This window comes from Styela clava, chromosome 14, assembly GCF_964204865.1.
Source record: "Styela clava chromosome 14, kaStyClav1.hap1.2, whole genome shotgun sequence".
NCBI lineage: Eukaryota > Metazoa > Chordata > Ascidiacea > Stolidobranchia > Styelidae > Styela > Styela clava.
The window spans coordinates 12,879,144-12,900,314 of NC_135263.1; the positions used below are offsets into that span (position 1 = coordinate 12,879,144).

Consider the following 21,171-nt stretch of genomic DNA (forward strand, 5'->3'; position numbering starts at 1 on the left):
ATTTTAATACGTGGTTCAGACTCGGGTATTCAACAAATTTATGTCTATAGGGCACAAATATAGTCGGTCATTCAAAAATCAGGGCTTCATAAATATGCAGTAAAATAAAGTCATCAAGATGGCATAACAAAATGTCTAACCTCAAACATAAGATATAAAAATTGTCATGCATTTCATATTTTCTGCAGAAATGTATTTGGGGATTAGTAGATGTACTAGACCTCGACTGTATTACACGGAGGCGAGAGATGAGTAAGCAACACGATCTACATCCGATTCGATATTTAAATGGGGGACTTTTAGCGCAACGTTGTTAGTGTGAGCCAAAATCGTCAATTGAAAATAAAATGACACAAATAGCAAAGATTTGTGCAGGAAAACCTATACTAATGTTCTATGAACGCCATGTTGTGAGTTAAATCCGTATGTGGTCTATTCTCTATTGCATAAACAGCGCAGTAGTATTAAGAATACATTCTCTCCTTTTAGCTAATCTTATTGACCTATTTTCAACACCTGATTCGTTCGTTTTGTGAGAATATTTGATTCCACTCACTTCAAAGTGTCATTTAATCCGTAAAATCTTTGCCTTCCGTAAGGCCTGATTCTAGAATTTTGACAAGAGGACAATTGAATACTATTTTTGAATCGAATCGTTGAAATACTTAACGTCATAATATAAACGTAAAAAATATGTTTTTGTCTTATTGACTTGACGCAAGGGGGGACGTTTACGTGTGTCTTATTTTATATCTTCCTGCCAAACTGTGCAATAGGTAGCTTTGGAATTATTTTTGAAATATATTTTTCCTATTTTTGTGGTCTAATATAAAATCAAATGGTCGGCGATGTTAGCTTTGGTTGCAAGCCAGCTCTTTATCCATATGCTTCTATTATTAATTTCAAGCATCTATTCAACACAGATTTCCTTATAATGTCGCGTTATGTAACCATCTGGAGCCAAAGATAAAATCAAAATTCTTTGATTTCAATCTGAAAAAAACCTAGTTTTGACTAAGATAAGTTCCCATAATTACAGAAAATGTTTGCCGTATATTGTACAATGCGCTTGTGCAAATGGTAGAGAGTTGCCACTTGTCCACACGGTATCATACAGATACAGCTGCTAACAGTTTCATGTAAAGATTCCATATCCACATATTATGGAGTTATTTTGTTTTCGAGTTGGTTGCCAAGTTTGCTCCCAGCTAAACTCTGTCCCTTTTAGTAAAACTTTTCTTTTAACTGCGCGTAGTGTACTAGATTTCAGAAAGATATAGATAAAATGACAGCTTAAGTTGATCTTTTTCATATTTTGTGTTATAATAAATTGATATAAATATGCCTATTTATCAGGCATGAGAAGATGTATACTAGTGATAAGCATGTTTTATTTCTGCGTGAAACAAAAACTTCTACATATATTTCTGATTTATAAACCGAAAAGCGTATATATATATATGTTTTATCATCCCATGAGAATGGTGTATATAATATCAGATTACTGTATAGTTGGTAACCCTTCACGATATGATAACTAGCGGAAAAAAGGTGACATTTTGTAAATATGATCCGTAATACATCACTCATGTCTATTTTGAGATCTTATGCGATCGATCACATAATTTCAACTCTATATTGTATGTACTAAGTATGAGAAGTACACGTCAATTATTAAAAGCATAACTAATTAAAAATTCGACAAAAATGGATTGAACTCGATATCGAATCTGAGTATTAAAAATGCATGTATTCGATTCGATGTTGATGTAATCAACCATAATGCCTTATGTGACACCCTGTCGCAATGTCATGGCCGTGAGCCAAATACATTGTCATTTGGAAGTAAAATGGCATTGAAAATGTAACAAAGTGATACAGAAGCTGAGTGATGAGATCGTTTTTTAGAGGAACGCTTCACGAGTGTTCGTGTTATCCATGAGCAGGGGTCATGCTATTCTTCTCCGTATCGTCTCAATTTTTTTCATATGTAAACTCGAAAGTACTGAAGAGATCAAGTTTTGATTGGATGGTCAAACTCCGCACTGCCATCTCGTGAGACCAGTATTGAAGAATGTAAAATGCACCTAGGCCAGGCCACGCCCAAAACCGCGCCTAACAAATATTGTGTAAGAATATAGTATGATATGCGATGCGACCGATGGATTAAATTTAATAAAATAAATTAAAAAATCAATATATTATAAGCTAGTAAACAACTGTTTATTAAACTTTCTTCTTTCTGACACCAATGAGAATGATTTATTGCATTTGAAATAAGCTATGGAACATTTGCAGCATTGGTCATGTTTAAATCAGCAGCATATATTTATATAAACGGTCAAGAATGAATCATTGTTAAAATATTTTATAAACAACTAATCAAACATGATCAAATATGTTTCACAGAGAAACTCTTAAATTTAGAAAATTATGAATAAATAAAAACGACTGCATTCTTAGTTTGCTTCAAAAATTGGAATATGACGAAGAAATTTGAAGATGGCAGAAAATAAGAAAACATACAGAGAGTAAAATAGACACAATAATTATTAGGGAATGTACAAAAAGCTCTTTGCGTTTTGTACTGTTCAAATGAAGAAATCAAATGAGAGATACTCTTTTACTTTTACTACATACAACATTTTACAAAATTAAGCGGAAAAGGCATAATAAACAGGACAAAATCAGTACGTTGTCAATATAATACAATGCTATTATAACGTACAAAATAGTAAGGCAAAATACATCTTGAGATTTAAAAATAATTGTAGAAAATCATCAAATATAACATATCATAGATTTTCATTGACACAAAAGTTATGATGGGTTATGGGGTAACGGTTAACAAAACATATAAATACAATTAAATGGTCGAATTTGTTTTATCCTCTCTTCACATTTTTCTCGAAGTCGCCTCTTACATTTCCAGGAGGATTATAGAAGCAGGCGACGTATGTTTTACCATCAGAATTAGAAGCTACACCGACTCCAACTTCTTTAGTTCCTTCCCACACAACTTGAGTGAAATGACCTGAAATAAAAGTAACAGGTAGCGTTAGACCACACCCTCAATAACTAATACGTCTTGTAAAAACTGAAACAAATTTATAGATTATTGTATTTTGGATACACTTGTCTTAAAAACAAATTTTTTACCTGTGTTTCCACTGAATACTGATTTTCTGAAATCGTAATCTTTCTTCTCACTATACCACATATCACAAGCTTCGGAACCTTAAATAAAAAATAATTGTATATTTACCAAAAATTTCCTATCATTCATCATATTTCTAGCGACCCCTTACAAAAATTCAGTCGATTGGTTACATACCAGAAATGATCGAAAAATGGAAAAATATTTGATGATTAGTTTTTGGCAAATGTAGTCTATCTGTCGACTCATCAGAAAAAAAAAGATTTCAGGTTCGTTTCTATTGAAAAAAAAAAACTAAATTAAATAGACATATATGCAATCATTATATACCTGATGGCATTGGCATCTTCATTGCAACGTTTTCCCCAAATTCACATTTTCCTGTATGTGATAATTTTTCATGCCTTAACATTTTGTTTGCATGACGTTGAGCTTTATCTTGAAGAGAGCTGCTTGATTTCAACCTATATAATACACAATTCAATTTTACTTATTTCGATTTTACCATTCAAAGTTTTTAAATCTGATGGCAGTTTATGTTTATTCATTTTTATAGTGGAAAATAATTGCCACTTAGATAGGTGAAATATTCTTTTTAATTAAATTTATTATATATAAATGTAACAATTACCTTTCAGTAGCTTGAGCGATCAAACTTTTCTGCCGAAGTATGTTATTAACATAGAGCAAATGATTTATTTATTTTCGATTTAGCATTGTATCCATATCAATTCTAGTGGTATTATACTTACTTTGGAGCTCCATGTTTCTTTCTCAACTCGTTGTGTCTTTCTAGACAGTCTTTTCGGAATTTTCTTTGGTCCGACGAGGATAAAACGTTTTTACTGTCGTCGTCATCACTGCTACTACTACTGCTACTACTGTCTTTCCGAACACGAAGATTTTTCAGCTTTCCTGTCACTGTAATTAGAGATTTGACAAGGTTAGAAGATTACCCTTGGGTATTTTAGAATAAGCCTGCAAGGATTAGATAACTGAATTTTTCCTAATTCAAACTGTCGGTAAATAACATTCGTCCATCGAATACAAAAAATAGTTCCTATCTGATACAAAAGTTGACGGATTGAGCCCTGACTGGAGCAAAGATATTCAACTTCTTGCTAAAAGAAGTAATTTTGGGCTTAATTCGATATGTTCTCAACAAAACAAGTTTATGATGGTTTTCATTATTGATACGCTTGTGTTTGACTTTTAATATATGCGATTATAACGACCTGTTAATGCATTGATATCTAACCTTAATATATAATGTACAGTCACCGAGCAAAAATTGTACCTATCTGACAATAAAGCATCTCAGAAAGTTGAAAAATAGTATTATTCTCAAATATTTTCGAAACATTCAAACCAAATATTCCATTTAGTCGTATACCTTGATCAAATTCCTCTAGTTGTACATCCGGAAAAACATCTCTCAAAACTGCACTGTCGATACGATAGAGTTTTCCTTTATAGTTCGGCATTTTAAAGTTTCAATTTATATTACAATTAACACTGTAGTGAATATGTGAAATCACTAATGAGTATGATTCGAATGCGAGACGCCGAGGTAGCTTACTGCTTTTATAGCGTTATATTCTATCAAAAATAGCTTATGCGTAGGCTGGCATTTAAAAGTAATTGTATTCAATTCATCGTGATTACTGCATTAGGACAGGCGTGCACTGGCGAAATAGTGCAGATTTAAATCAAGCTCCCTGCCTGGCCAATGTATATTATCGTTGAAGATTATTGAATTTGACTACATCTTATCACAGTGTAACCATGGAGATTGATCTCGATTATACTGGAAGGTTAGCACTAGAATAAATTTTCCCAGGAGGATTCTCGAATGTTCGCGATTGTTTGTTGGCGCACCTCATTATTGCGCTTCTCCAATGCATTAAAATCAATTTAAAAATTAATTAATGTGCCATTTAAACCTTGTAAATGTTTTTATTTTGTGTAACAACGTCATTATTATAAATTTGTTTCTTCTCTTTTTGCATTAAATATAAAATGATGTCTCAAACAACTTTTCTCGTGTAATCAAAATCAAGTTTAGAACTAATTAGTCTAGAATATTTTATACTCTTTTGCTTGTTCTTAGTGTCTTGATTTACTCACAGGAGGGACATTGTGACATCACTATTCTATCATATGCACCTAACAGCAAATTATTCGCTATTAAAATAGACTGTAAACAAGTTGAGCGCTTTTCTCTTATACATATTAGTATATCAGCCTATGAAATTAGCATTTGTATTTTTATTTGTATTTTAAGTTTTTTTTATGATGTGTTGTCAACACAATATTCTCCTGAAGAAAATATTTGTATTAATGACAGAAGATAAATTTGTAATACCCGAATTAACTCTGAATATGCATATTATGGATATCCCATACTTGATGAAATGGTATTTCAGGTTCGCCTCCGAGGCTAACTAAGGTATTATTTGTGGTCCATAACTAGCTGTACAATCATGGGGTAGGTAGTCTCACGCGCTTGCAAATCAAATAGCAAACTTACCCAAACGTCTCCCACCATATTCGTAACAAAGTCATTTATTTTAGTGCCCTTAAGAGCTTACCTGAATTGTCATCCGGTAGTGTTTCTATCTTTGTTTTAGTTTCTGTTGATGTTTGAGTTCCTTTCGCCGTGACCGTCACTGTTGTAGTCGTCGTTATAGTTTTCTTCTTGCGAACTCCTAAAATTTGTTAGATTTTTTTTTAATTCTTAGCACCATTGCTGATATTAAAATCAAGAGCACAAAATTTTTCCTTATTTATATATTTATATTATATTTAATTGCCATAAAAAAAAATAATGGACTTTTCTGTTATTCTATTGTCAAAAATATTTACTAAAAGGACAATGGTAAAGAACAAATATAACTAGCATGGATTTAAAATGAGGCCATTAATATAGCTTAAACTGAACAACAGAAAAACATGATGCATTCTTTTACCGTTTTCGGTGTAAATCTCGGTTTTTGTATCAACTTTCTTTCCTGGTTTGGGTGCAGAAGAACTTGTTTTGGTAGACGACGATGCTTTAGGTCTATGGCATTCTACGAATGAAACATATGTAATATGTATTAAGGCTCGAATATATTACTATTTTATGTACAAAATGGAATACTGGAATATCATAAGTAACCATAAATTTTTGTCATTTTTAATTCAAGTCGGAGATTAAATTCAGATGTAATCTTGTACGTCCATACAATAAGGAAGCAATATCTTATATTTTCCAGATCACACATTTGTGTTATGATATTTTTATGCGCATAATCATAAAATACCGTAAATTTATTTTTTATGAAAAATAGGACAGAGAGCTAAAAATTCTAGTACATCAGATTGTTGCAGTAGTCTAAGGAAAATAACTATTGATGGGGTCTGTGTTCCAACCCGAACTGCGTTGGGTCAAGGTAAACTGCGACACCATGAGTCGAGATTATATCTGTCATACGTTACGCATTATCTTCTACTTCGCCAGACATTAGCAGCTTGTTCACTGGAATAATTTGCTAATTTATTTGTTTTAATAAAGAACTTTATTAAGCGTATCAAGTGGCGGTACGTCTAGAAATTCGTCTGAGATATCAGGGTAAAGTTTGCGAAAACGTTGAGAACCGTCGATATACTTATTGCCCTCTCACCGTCATCAGAAGAACTTGACGAGGAAGAAGATGATCGTCGTTTCGATTCCGCAAATGTTGGTTTTTTTCTTTGTTTATCAACATTCTCCTTGAAATATCCGGGGTTGGTAATGTTGCCAGCAGGTTTGTAATTTGCAACGACAAACGTACCTGATTGTGGTGAATGATTCATAGAATTATTTGTGTTGTGTAAGCGTATGTTAGATTCACAGAATAGCAGAATGTTTTATGGTCGTTTTGTAAACAAGAGCAGCTTCGGTAATAAGTAGTGGACCCTGCCTGATTGACCAATTATCTATTCTATTCTGATAACTGTGTTACATTTTTTGCTTTATTCAAGGCTCTATTTATGCATCGTCTTATGCGTAGCTATTATAATTGGAAAGACTTAGTTCACTGCAAGTAGGGATAATCCATTCAACTTATCGAATTCTTGGAGAGGCGATAGGCATACAGATTGTGACGGGGAACCTGCCCGCTACGACACAAACAAAGTTGAGTTCATCATATTACAAACGAAGCCGCCATGGCTACTACCATAATACATTTAGGGTTTTTGAACTAGTTCAAACTGTAGTTACCTTGAATTAACAACATTATTATTTTGCTAATATACATATCAATATGATGTACCATTACAGATTTAACTACTAGTTGAACCCAACCCAAATTTCTACTTATATGTTTAACATTGGGTGTACCTTTAGATCCTGTTGCTATTCCTATACCAACTTGGGTGGTTCCTTTCCAGACAACTTGCGTGAAATGGCCTGTAACAGAATATTTTTATGAGAATGTGTGGTACCTGAATCATTAAATTTTATCCTGGGTGTATCACTTATATTGTAAAATGACAATATTTACTCAATTTGTGATATTTTATTCGTATATTATACACTTAATATTTACATCAGTTCTACCTATTATATTTATTCACATGTTGAGATGTTGTAGGAAGATTTGAAGTCGCTTGCGTTTTCACGGAATAGCTTGCAAAACTATACCAATAAACAAAAGAATAAGCACATACCAGTGTTCCCGGCGAACCCTGGGTTTCGGTAATTGTAGTCTTTGATTTCATCGTACCACATTTTTGCTATCTCTAAGCCTGTAGAAAATTAACATCAAACATGATTCCTTTTGTACTAAACAAAAGGCACAAATACAAAAATTAACGTCGAAATGTGAGTGTTTTATTTGGTCTTTTTCTAATATTGTTTGGCAATACAACATTTTTACAAGTTTGCTGAAGTTTCAAAATAATTACGATATAATATTTTTCAATAATAGTCTAGCAGTTAAACGTATGTTAGGATAGGATGGGATAGGATTTGCATATTTATCCCGGGGGAGAGGAAAGCCGATAAGACGGATTATCCATATGGCGAACCACGGCCTCTCGTCCGGTTACCATTCCAAGTCGGGTATGGGATTAGTTATATTGTTTGTTTTCGGAAGCATGGACTTGGTGGTGGAGGAAGCCGTAACCGACCAGCGGTTACGTGAACCACCCAACGACGGCGAGGAGTCCAGCAATCCTCTCGCACATAACCATCCCTGCATGGGATTCGAACCTGCGAACCCACGCAGAGTAATTAGAGGTGCGGTGGCGAGCGTATTCCTAACGCTTAGCCCGTTGAGCCACACCGCCGCGCCATTACGTTGTTTTACTTTGAATAAAAGAAACACAATTTCCAATTTGTTGGAAATTTGGACGTTTATATATATTTAGATATTCAAGTATTCACTCACCTGATGGGTCGCTTTTGGAAGTAAAGGCAACATTCTCGCCAAATCCTCTGTTGTTGGAGTGTTCCAGACGACCCCTTTTCGCCAATTTATTCGCCCATTCTTGAGCCATCGAAGTCAATTTTGTATCTCGTTCGAGCCCATTTGCGTTGTGACATTTTCGATATTCATTGTGAGCTTTGATGCAAGCTTCTTCAAATTCTTTCTTGGTTGGCATTGTTGTCTTTGTAGCCTGTTGATTGTGATATGTTATAGGTGATGATGATGATGACGGATGATATGGCGTTACGTCCCTGTTTGCCTTTGTTAATTCCGGAATATCAAGTTCCACTGTTACAATACGTTCGTTGGGACGGTCTTGCTTAGGTTTGTAGTGATAATCAAAGCCGCTTTTATGCTCAGGACTTTTATTAATTTTCGATTTCGGGGCGAATTTAGGCTTCGAGCTGGATTGTTGGGTTAATTCCGGAATATCAAGTTCCACTGTTACAACACGTTCGTTTGGACGGTCTTGCTTAGGTTTGTAGTGATAATCAAAGCCGCTTTTATGCTCAGGACTTTTATTAATTTTCGATTTCGGAGCGAATTTAGGCTTCGAACTGAATTGTTGGGTTTGTGGCGACGCACCCTTATCAAGTTGATTATATAGGGCTGTTTTATTTTTAACGTTACCCTTCACGATTTCACTATCAGATGACGAGGATGACGTATGACGCTGGTGACGCAATCTATTGTGTTGAACGTGACTTGACTTACTGGGTGTGGAGAAACTTGAAGACGATGAGGAGTTCGTTTGTTTTATCGGATACTTTTTCTTATTATTCTTCCTCTTCGACTTCTTCTTCTTCTTTGAATCTCTGCCATTGTGAGGCATAGAAGAAAGTAATGAACCCATTTTGAATGACAGTACTGATATCAATGTAGACTAGTCGTATAATATTAAAACATAACTTTATATAAGTTGAATTTTTAGTTTTTTTACACTTCTTAGTTTAATAACATCATTTTGTAGTTACGTCTCGTCGAAATTTTAGCGTCATTCAATTTGGATTCATCAAATTCGTGAGCTACAATTTTTATATTTTACTCATTTAAAAGATTAAGAATTCGGTCCTAACAGCTCCCTTTGCGCGGCACGAAATTAATCTGTATGATAGTCCCTATTTAATACAAACTTAGCATGCAAGGTTTCCTATTTGATATAGTCAAATTTATTATGTTTTGTCAAACAGGAATATTCTGAGTTTCTAAATCTAAACACTTGTTTAATCGCAATGCTGCTATTTCTTTTCAGTTACTAACTTACATGCTCCTACTGTACCTTGCCAACACAAAAACTAATGTTAATATATTCTCAAGACCAACCAACCGAACAAATCTTAATTCACGTATCGTCTGCATGAGTCTAACTAAGACAAAATAACCGGAAATTTGAAAACGTATAAACCCCATTCAATTGCCTTTTTAGCGTCGATGTGTTAGAATTCAAGCCTTCGGGCGCAAGTTGTGGGCGATTTATTAATACTGCTATTACGTCATAAATGCGGTTTTCTCCTAGTAATGAACGTTTGGATTTGGATTTTGCACAGTGAAACCAGATAAAATTAGGTTAAATTTACTCTTATTTAGACGAGTGTTCTTGAATGTACGCTTGGCGGATAGATCATAGTGTTGGGAATCAATAATTAATCAGTTAGACATATTTCAACTGGGCGAGATTGGGTTGATTTGAATGCAATGGATTTCATATTCGCTTGAAATTACCGAACAATCAACTCTATCGATAGAATTTGGCTATAGCAATGAGTAAATATAAATGATTAACTATTTTATTTCAAAATCAAGTCCTTTCAATATAATAATGCGTGATATTGAACTTAGGTAATTAAGTCTGCGATATCAACAAAGATTGATATTGTGTCAATATTTAATTATAATTTGCTAGATACAAGCTAGAACGATAGGGTTATTTTAGATTTCATTTCTGTAATCAATAACGTATATATCATATGGAACTAGAGTCTGAAAAGCATTCCAAAATATTATTGTGTTTACAATTTCAATACACCATTTGTGGTGTAGTACTACTTGTATAACAACTTGCTTAGCTCAAGTGTCTGGAATCGTCATAAATATTGAGAAAAGTCATTTCAGCGAAAGCTATGAATGCTGTTATAATTTTTGCATCAAATGTGTATGTAATACGTTTCATATTTTGCAGATTTATTAGAATTTCATTCACTAAATTGTGTTTGCAATTTAGCACGTGGTTTGTTTACTCTTCACTATGTTTGAAAGTCTTTCTTTTGTGTGGGTGGAAGGTATGTGTACATTGTTACCACGGTATTTCTCATAAGACGAAAGATACGACCCACAGACAATACGTACACCGTGTCAGGTGTTTAACTTGAGTAAGGGAAATACTTGACAAGGGACAAAGCGTGACAAGGGACATTCTTGTCAATTTATAAATTGGTTCCAAAATTGAAAACAACGTTTTTGGGAGAATGGAGGCTTTGCATACAAAAATCCAATTAAACAATCACTATACCGTGATCCATTGGTTTTGGAATCTTAAAATGGGTCAAAATTGCAGAAAATCCGTTTAAATTCGTCAACGATTATCCACTCCCCCGATATGACGCATGCAACTAATCATATCTCTTTTACACGTTTTGCGTCATGATTGATAACATCATTGTCCAACCACGCGTGTCGACGCACGACCAGAAGAAATTCGACCGTTCCGCAATTTCAGATTTTACGCAAGCTTGATGCGCACTGGTGCCACTTCTTCTTCTAAATGGGTGTTTTTAACAAAAAACCTACAGAGATAAATCCTATTTCAATAGGCCGTTTGAAAGCATAAAACTAACCACGAAATGGTTCGTATCCCACCACAAATTTTATTATCTGTTTACCACCGGGTTCCGCTGACACCCAAAAGGCAAACCGCAAAAGAGTTGTAAACAAGCCATCGTTGAACATTTGAACATAAAAAAAAAATGAAGAAAAAACATTACCTATATTCATTATGGTGGTTGGAATGAATTGCCAAATATTACTAGTATCAGTATTATATAAAATAACGTTTTTGTACCTTTTCTGCAAGGTTTAAAATATTCAACTCCTAATTTAATTTTTTTTAATTGAACGCGTTATTAATGATATGATTTGTTTCGCGCCATAGTAACCTCTTACTGGTGTTTGAGCAGTCATAAAATTGAATTTGACAACTATTTTATTGCGACGTTATTAGCTAGTATACTGCAAAATTTTGGTGATCATCTGCATCTATCGTGCAAACATCTCGGGTGAATATAATTGAAAAAAAATTATTGTGTGTAAATTCTTCACAACGGACGGAAAGGCTGGGGATAATTTCGAGTATGTGGAGAATAATAGAAAATGGCTATGCGTAAATATTTTTCAAGTCACCTTTTGTAAGACCGTTCCGTAATTGACACCTACTCACGGTTAGCTACTATTTTTATATTTATATTCTTACGGATCATATAACAAGAAGACAAAGGCAATCGAAAATTCACACGCTTGCGTTGGTCAGATATTATTATTTATAACAAAGGATACCTCAACACCAAAGATATTATATGCATTCACGATAAAAATATGGAACTTCGCCAAATAGTTACAGAAATGTCGAAGTCCATGTTGGAGCAAGCTTCACTGTCCATTCTTAAGGGTTTAAAATTGTAATGTTTAATCTATGTTTTTAATCCATATTTGGCCTCTTTTGAACGTCTTTTAGTGCATTTCTTGGCGAATACTCGAGTGGATTAATGTTTTTTATAAATTAGACAAAATTTTATGAACAAAGTTGGTTATCAAAGTAGAATTTTTTAATAGAAAATAATTTGGATACAACTTAATAATCTGGCAATAAAAAGCGTACTGACACGATAATAAATTCATAACAAAACAAAAACTTCAATCTTACCTTGAAATAGTGTCCAAGTTCGATGAAATCGAATGAATCTAGTGTACAGAAAATCGTTGATGCCGTAGAATCACCCCGTACGACAGATGTGTCCTCTTATTACCTTTTTCTCTATATATACCGGCCTTTGGTGGTAATAGCGTGTCGGCGCCCGGGTAACGACATTCTCCTCTAGGTTGATCAAATATTTACCTTGCGATCTCACAAAACCGCGCCCATTCGGTCCAACAACATTTCACCTTTATCGAACTATCAAAAGGATTAAATAATATCATAACGTATAATCAACCCCTCGTGCGTGTTCTGTAATATGTATTACGCACGATAAAGCATGTTCACGAGACAAAATATCAAAACAAGCACACAATATGTATGAGACAAGCAAGATCTACGATGACCATACATATTTTATTTCGAAAAAGCAAATGGACATTGTGAGAGCTACAGAAATGGACAATGGGCAGTCCATTTTGTCTTTGTAAGTATAACCCATATAATTTGTTTAATTCTGCTTTCTCTGGACGTTTACTACAATAAAGCAGCTATTAAATACTTTGTACTAAAATCATTCATTTTATGAAAATGAACATTTTTAACTGTCGAAATTAATATAAGTGTAGTGCAAAGAACTTGTTCCTATAGAGATGCTCAAAATAGTAGAGAAATTTCAACAAAAAAAATATTTCGTTAATAGTAATATTTAAATATGAATGGCATTCTTGACAATGGTTTCCCTGAGATAATAGTATCCCGCAGATTGAAAGCAATTGATTTACAGAATTTTTGTATCTTGAGAGCGTATCACATATCCAATGTCTTATACAAAGTATACATTGGGTGGGTGCTTTACAATATGGGACTAAACAGACCAATGAATATAATTAACTTATTGCCCGATGCAGTCCTTCTCGCCCTCGAATGAATAAAAATACCAAGTCTGTTGTGTCGAGTACCTGATGTTACCTAGCATTTCAAAGACTAATATTTCTTAAAAATTTTGGTAAATCGATTTCGAGTAAAATTCATTGTCATGGCAAACTGCTATAAATTTATTCGAGATATCATTCGACATTGGTATTTTCTGAGCAATTTTGACTGAAGATATAGTAATGAAATTATGTATTATCCTTTCTAGATAGTAAATATGTTTAAATGATAACGTGTTTTGGAACAAGAGGGTTATGTTTGCCAAACTGCCATACTGAAGAACTCGGCAAATGACACCTTACTAAAAGTATTTGATCAAAACTCACATCGATGATAAAGATCGGTAGGGTTACCTTTGAGATATCGATAGCGACGATGCAGTAGCGATGGGTAAACACAGATTCGCAAAATAAGAGTTTCACATCGTTCAGAACATATAACCTTATCTAAATATAACACGCCTTGCTATGTGGTGGCCACAGCTAATTGGTGTTGAAATGCCAACGAATATTGAAGAACAAAAATGAAAATCTCTTTTGTTTATATTTCGTTTAGAATAAATTCTTTCTCCTAATTGTCCTGACGCAATTATAGTTTATTATTAATTTTCAAGACTACACTTTAACATTCTTCACCCATTTCAACAAACACATCATCTCAGAATAGAACGTGTAATGTATTGCACACGAGATAATTAGGCAATCAGATAACAATTAGTAAATTGTCATTCTACATATTTATTAATATAAAAATGTCGATACAGAACGTGTTGTTCTGATATGTCCACATAATTAGGAATCTCAAAATTGCAAATCACGGAATACAAATATTAGGTGCCAAAAAAGGCACATTTCATATACCGATGAAGCAAAGCATAAATAAAACTTGAACTGAAAGAATTTATTAAAGTGGGAATATAATCTACTATGTTTCTGTGAATACTCGAGAAAAACAATCTTGTTCCATATGTGAGTTATGAACATTAAACGATTGTGACATGCGTTTTTAAATAATCGATAAAATGAAAATCAATATTCATTATTGCACATTAATAAATTGCATAAATAATGTATACAAATAGTAATATTTTATATATTTATATGTATTTTCCTATTTGAACAACACGTGAAATTGAATCAATAATACATACAATAATACTAGATTTAGATACATAGAGCCTAAATATTCCAGTCTTCCCTAAGACCAGTCAAATGAGGAATAATATGTATATCCTAGTACTTTGCTGGAACATTGCCTATGTACTATACAGCATAGTATGGCCCAGAAACAAAAAAGAAAACTTTTTATATTATTTCAACTATCTATTCCTTGCGTAAACCTTGATGAACATTTTCCCCACCATTCTATATCTTCAAGAAAAATCCAATTCAATTGCAAAATCCTCTTGAAAAATGTGCCAAGTTTTTTTCTTGTGTGGATTATCAATTTCATCTCTCTCTAATCTAAGTTTCCTAGTCTCGGGAACAAAGGATGTGTGGAACCAGAAGTAGAATGGGCAATGATCGTATCCACGTGGAAGTTCTTTCTATAAATATATTCAATTTTTAATAATATGATAAGTAGGAAATGAAAATAATGAAAAACAAAATCGACTGGTGAGGAAGAAAACGAAGTTAGATGAGGGAAGCCGCAGCGAAACAATCAGTTTAATTTTCACGACTGTATAAAACTGAATATATATTTTAAAAAGGTACAACGTTTAAAAAACCTCCCTGTATAAACTCAAAAGGCTAATAAATACAAAGAGTTTCTTGTACGTTTGAACAATTGATGTATCAACTTTTAAAAGCGTTATTTTCGTTCTTGTTGTATTATTACTCTATAGCTTGGATACCAATATTGGTTGATGATGGTTGATATATATATATATATATATAAAATTGATTTCCTTATGTTATTAAAAAATGCAAAATATGTTGTAATAATCATTAATTAATAATAATCACTCACACATGTTGACATGAACCTTATTTTTACATCTCCTGTTAGAGAAGGACAATTTTTGACTTCACATAAAACGTAATTTTGATCCGAGTTGTGAAGCATCTAAAATAACATAAAATATCAATGATCAAGTGATTATATAAAATATCTAATTGTATTTAAATATCGGCTAACTTAATAGTTATGCAATTCTAATAAATCTGGTACTACCAGAAACTTCTAGCTAACATTCTTGTTTGCCAGTTGGCGTTCATCCATTCATTGTCATTGCACTATATGGTAAAAAACGTCTATAATACATGTTCATTTCTAATATCATTTATGTGGAATTCATTCTCCAGCTCTTATCAATCATTTATCATCATATTGTCTTGACTTAACTTCTTTATTTTTGATCACATTTTGGCGTTTAGATGTCGCTATTTATGACATCTCAGCAAAATACAAGCTTTTCAGTTATTCCTCTTAATTTCACTACGCAGTGAGTTAAATTACATTTATATTTGAAGGAGTGTATGTGAGCTTGCTTGGAGTAGAATCCAAACATGATTTCAGCAACTGCAAAGTCACCAAGCACAAGTTGTAAAGAATGTTGCTCTATATTATCATAAGTGCTGATAAACCTTCACGGAGTAGTTTATATCGCTCCGTCCAGTTGGGCTTAGTCATTGACGACACCAGTTTCATCCCAGTATATTTTGCAATAAAAGCCGTTTATCAGTTAGGCAGCGGGAGAAATATTATATGTACTGCTTGATAAAAATTAAAAATATTTTTTTTTATTTATTTCTTACTTCACAATTCATTCCTTCAGCAAATTTGCAATGAAATACTTCTTTTCCCTTTATTATAATTGCCATCGAAAGATCAGAACCGTTCCCTCTGCCAACTCCTATAACATAAAGTTGTTATATCATAGACATATTGCAATATCATCTTTTCATCAGCAGGTATAACATAACTGTAAGCTTGAATTCTTATTTACTTGATTGCAAGATGACCATTCTGGCGTTCGTGCGTTTTTGTATATAATTTACCTTTTATAGAGCAAATTTTCACTGTTTTTAAATCCAATTCGGTAGGTGGCGGAAGTGTGCCGTCGTAAAGTTTTTTAAGTTGCTCATAATATTCAACATATCTAATCTGTGAAGCTGTTTCGACTCCTTGAAATTTTGAATCCATTTCTAAATCTGTTCGTCGCTCTCCAAAGTATGCTAATGCTTCCTGAAACAAATTCATGTGCAAAATTGAGGTAAATTTATGGATTTTTGCCTTTTATGAAATGAGTGCTAAATTTTGTATCAATTTCAACTTAAAAACTTCATTATTTTAAATACAATATTCAATCAATCATAGTATCAGTTCCAAGTTTTTAATAATAAAAACTCTAACGAAGATATTCTAACTTATTCAAAGTTGATCTCAAAAAAGTAATATACAGATTCTTTTCAAAAGATCCAATTCTGTAATGAAAGGCCAGGTGGAAGGACATGGTATCGGTGTTATCTATATTATGTCATTATGTATTGTTGAATCATAATCCAATGATCATATATATCTTCTGCATACCAAACTTTTCAAATCACAGTTCTCTTTTATAAAAAAAAATACTCACTCTAGCTGAGTCGAACCTTCCTTCCTCCAATAACCAACAGCAAACTATTGTTCCGGTCCTTCCCTTCCCTCCCTTGCAATGGGTAACTATTATACGCTCGTCATTTTCACTTGTCCACTCTTTCGCATCTCGGATGAATTTCATAATATCACTTGTAAATATGAAAAATAAGTTTTAAACAACAATAAATGCATATAATTTTGTCTCATATTAATTTACTATTCTTGCGTTGCAGGTCATAGATCTTAGTTTAGGTATTCAGCAATCTAATTATTTAACACTCTTCCACCCAATCACCAAATGATTGATCTATCAGAATTATGAAGATTTTCGCCATTTCATAGCAGCTAACTCTCTACTCCATGAGTGAATTCTTGAAAGCGACAGTTTGACGTATCGGATAAAAACGATAACATCATAATTTATCCAAAAATAATGATGAAGAACACAGCGATATATTATATATATACAAGATTATGTTTCCTTTCGAGAAGTTGAAATTACATGTCAAATTGTCAAGCCAAGTTTTTTTATATATTAATTTGAAAATAAAGTTAAAAAAGTATAGAATATTGAAGCAAATTCATACTCAAGTTTGGGAACGTTGTGATCGTCAATGAGAATTCTACTAACTCGTCCTTCAAACCACATGGGGTCGTAACTGCGCTCACCTGCAAAGTATGACAAACAAAAATGTTAACATAAACAAACAGTGATCGTTTTGAGTCTCTACTAATTGATATAAACTTACTACACAAATTATACAGCTTGTAGTTCCCTGGGTGTTTTGTTTTCATGAATCTACTGACTTCTTCGATTGGATTTCGAAAGACGCTTGTCGTTCCAGAACTTGGAAATGACATCGCTATCATTCTGTCGGTTACGTACGTGAGGTCCAGATCAAAACCGTCTTTCTGAAATATTATTTGTTCACTCAGATGTGTCTATAAGCCAACTGCTGAATCTTGTTTCAGAAAAATTTTAAGACAATACAATGCCGCAGTATGCAACAAGGTAGAAAAAAAGAACTTGAGATTTATAAAAAATAAAAATATATTAGAACGTTAGAAAATCAATAATACCGATTTTCATTATCAATTTAAGGTTATTTCTTTAACAATAGATATTTTTGCTTATCTCATAAAGTGGCTTTTGTTTTACGTTTCGCAAATTTAAGCAAGACGTCGATGGTGACTGCCCACACACAACGTAAATAGACTACTTTGAAAATGATAATTTCAGCAGTATGCCATTTAACAACAAGGCTTTTACACTTTTCTCACAAATAATGTTCTAGGGCCTGGGCAAACTAATAATTGGTAGATTTAAAAAATCTGAATCTTACGGTTTAAGCATAGCATTTCCCCCTGATTGGTGGTAGCAATAGCAACGATTGACGAAGGAACAACCAACCATTTATATTTATTTATACCTGACAATTTCATTACCTGGTATCTTCTTTTATTCTGTGAAATAGTTCGCCTGGTTGATGCTTGTACATGTTGATTCGCATAAAATATTCTTCCAAATCGGAAAATACGTAGAGCACGAGTAAGAACAATAAGTCTACAAAATTAACGTGATGCATGTAATGAAATCGTTGGGTATGAGAAATTTGTTAAAAAATCTCTAATGCGTTTTACTTGGGTTTGTATTTCTTTGGTTTAAATATTCATACAAAAGCTGCATAATTTATAAAAATATGCTCTTCTTGTTGACATCAGAATGAGTAAAACAATGTTATCAAATCAATAATTTCAACTTTAATATTATGGTGTAAACATGAAAGTGATTTTTATAGAAAAGAATATAAATATATGTAATTTTCTTTTCAATTCACTCTAAATGGTAAAATTCATTTATTGTAAAACTATATATATATTATAAATAATCCCTTGAAGTAAAAGTATATTTAGAATTCTATATTTTTGTGAATGAATTCAAATCAAATTGACTGATATAAAGTTTATGAGCTTTCTAAAATGCCTACCTTCCTAATTCAGCAGCAGCACTATCAGATTGTGCGATAACTTGGTCCAATGCAATGTATACTACGGTTGTTGTAAATGTAAGAAGTATAATGAAGGCATCTATAACTTCCCACTTGTTGGAGAAAAACTTTCTTGGCCTGAATATTGAAAAAAAATGTTGGAAAATTCTACACACATCTTTATAAAATTATAGTTATTGAAGCTGACGAATGATCGTGAACTAACAGCATTTCGTGTGAAATATTTGGTTGCACGCAACAAGGAGGGAAAATGAAAATAGAAAATAAAAGTATTAGCTTCACAGCAACATTAATCACCCAAACAACAACAAAAAAATTCATACATCTTGTATGAATGAATTGTAAACCACATAGTAGAATCATTTGACTAAGAGTATCCTCCATCAATCATCGTTAAAATAGACGTACTTACCCATATGCAAAGATTCTAAGCCCCAGATCAATTATGAATATGCACGAAATCGTAAGCGCCATTACGTCATAAAACATCTGAGTTGCAGGTGGTTTATTTGTGATTGAAATGTCGATAATTGTCAACACTATGTCCAAAAGAATGAGAACACACCCAAAAAGACGAACTGAAAAGTTGTCGACAAAACGACGAACTTTTAATTGAGCCCTCCTGAAAATTAATAGATATCGTTAATATTATTTTTTATTATATAATCAAGTATAAGTATGTACACTTGAATGAGTTGAAGATTTAAAATAAGTACCAAGGAAAGCGACTTACTCGAGGTCCGTTGTTGGTATAAAATTTTCCTTCCCGTCGTCAATTTGAGAGAAAACCGAGTCCCATCTTTCAGATATCTCTGGCAAATTTATGCCACTCTCTTCAAGATCTTCCTCTGTGATGACGTCATTGTGACTTATTGCTGAACTGTGAACCATGTTGTCGTCAGCCCATCTCACCGTCTTTTCTCTTTTCGGCCCATCATTAGACGGTCCAACATCAGTATAGATGCCTTCAATGTCTATACTAGCTGGACTATCTGTGGCTGGTGCGTGCGTTAGAGCGACAGTTTGTTTTATGACGCTTCCCATATCGAGAGCTGGAGCTGAGATTTCTGTTTTTGAATCAAATTTACGCTGCTCTAAATCTGCCAAAAATTGATCAACCGCGCCCATGGCTTTTTCAGCGACAGTGTCTTCGTCGACCTCCATAACTGTAGGATGTTGCAAATTCTGGTCGAAATGGCCAGCTTGTGAACTTCCGATTTCTGGCGAAGAATCTTGGATGACTGATGAACCAAATAGATCAGTTTGATTTGTAATATCTATCTGCGTCCCAGTCGAAGGTACATTTGACTTCTTATCGTCTGTTGTTTGTAAAGGCTGGTTTCGATTTAGTTGAGTGATTGATTCGGGTGTCGGCGGTAAATTATGAGTGGGCACCGTTACATGTGACACCTCTACATTAATCACATTTTCCTCAACAGTATTCACCTTACTATCATCATCTCCTAATGGAATTTGATTTTGATCATGGTCTGCATTATTTGATTTACCGCTGCTTGTTTTCTGGCTTTTGTTAACAACGGCATAGACTGGTTCTTGTTGGATCTCCGCCGTTGAAAGGAATTCTCCAGAATTCAAAAAACTGTCAGTCATTGATTGCGGAGTAGAAGTGGCATCGGATAATACATTTGCTCCAGTTTCCTTTTTCTCTGGTTTAGTCTGGTTGAAAAAATCGTCGGTGTTCATCATAGATTCAAGGCCGGAGGGTTCATCAAAAATGCCGTTTGAGATTCCATTATTTGTTGGTTCAGGAACCATGAAAAAATCGTCCATTTCAGAGATGGCGTTGCCATTCGTGGTATCTAGGGTTTCGTCTTTGCGCGAAGTTGGATTAGCCGCTGAAGCTGTTCCACTCAGATTAAAAATGTCATCTAAATCCGCGAAATTGTTATTCATAATCGATGATCGAACTGATTTCTAATTGAAAGTAGCATGCATTTCTCTACGTTCTCTATTCTATCTTCATTCTTTTTAAAAATAATATCATTCACTGGAAATCAAATATCCCGCTGATAAAGAAGAAAAGCTCTAATGTGAATTAATTCTCAATCACTGTATTGCCGGCGCTTTCACGCAAATGCATATAAACTATTACCCAATGTTGTT

The 21,171-nt window shown here is 33.5% G+C and overlaps 2 protein-coding genes and 1 non-coding gene across 3 annotated transcripts; all 3 read right to left on the minus strand.

Moving 5' to 3' along the window:
* Nucleotides 1-1,901: 1,901 nt before the first annotated feature.
* LOC120341714 (U6 spliceosomal RNA) lies at nt 1,902-2,006 on the minus strand. The gene has a single exon (XR_005569435.2). It is a non-coding gene; the product is annotated as a U6 spliceosomal RNA (small nuclear RNA).
* A 348-nt stretch (nt 2,007-2,354) lies between these two features.
* Nucleotides 2,355-9,966, minus strand: LOC120340675 (uncharacterized). Its single transcript, XM_039408996.2, has 10 exons — nt 8,575-9,966; nt 7,853-7,930; nt 7,524-7,592; nt 6,823-6,972; nt 6,127-6,228; nt 5,749-5,865; nt 3,910-4,078; nt 3,488-3,621; nt 3,160-3,237; nt 2,355-3,034 (listed from the first exon to the last, which is right to left on the minus strand). Exons 1-10 carry the CDS (start codon nt 9,464-9,466, stop codon nt 2,886-2,888), a joined length of 1,938 nt encoding a protein of 645 aa, XP_039264930.2. The 5' UTR covers nt 9,467-9,966; the 3' UTR covers nt 2,355-2,885.
* Nucleotides 9,967-14,707: 4,741 nt separating this feature from the next.
* LOC120341275 (phosphatidylinositol 3,4,5-trisphosphate 3-phosphatase TPTE2-like) lies at nt 14,708-20,961 on the minus strand. The gene is made up of 11 exons (XM_039409759.2): nt 19,781-20,961; nt 19,460-19,669; nt 19,027-19,164; nt 18,485-18,602; nt 17,788-17,950; nt 17,626-17,707; nt 17,037-17,187; nt 16,459-16,645; nt 16,216-16,313; nt 15,428-15,523; nt 14,708-15,002 (listed from the first exon to the last, which is right to left on the minus strand). The coding sequence occupies exons 1-11, from the start codon at nt 20,959-20,961 to the stop codon at nt 14,829-14,831; spliced, it is 2,598 nt and encodes an 865-aa protein (XP_039265693.2). The 3' UTR covers nt 14,708-14,828.
* Nucleotides 20,962-21,171: the final 210 nt, after the last annotated feature.

Bases quoted from the DNA above. Each gene is read 5' to 3' on its own strand.
- LOC120341275 (XM_039409759.2), bottom strand. From the start codon at position 20,961: ATGAATAACAATTTCGCGGATTTAGATGACATTTTTAATCTGAGTGGA. The intron at 18,603-19,026 runs GTAGGCATTTTA...TTAATTTTGTAG, and splicing joins GCTGCTGCTGAATTAGGAAG to ACTTATTGTTCTTACTCGTG. The intron at 17,708-17,787 runs GTAAGTTTATAT...CATACTTTGCAG, and splicing joins CAAGCTGTATAATTTGTGTA to GTGAGCGCAGTTACGACCCC.
- LOC120340675 (XM_039408996.2), bottom strand. From the start codon at position 9,466: ATGGGTTCATTACTTTCTTCTATGCCTCACAATGGCAGAGATTCAAAG. The intron at 6,229-6,822 runs GTGAGAGGGCAA...TTTCATTCGTAG, and splicing joins GTCAAGTTCTTCTGATGACG to AATGCCATAGACCTAAAGCA. The intron at 4,079-5,748 runs GTAAGCTCTTAA...CTCTAATTACAG, and splicing joins ACTACCGGATGACAATTCAG to TGACAGGAAAGCTGAAAAAT.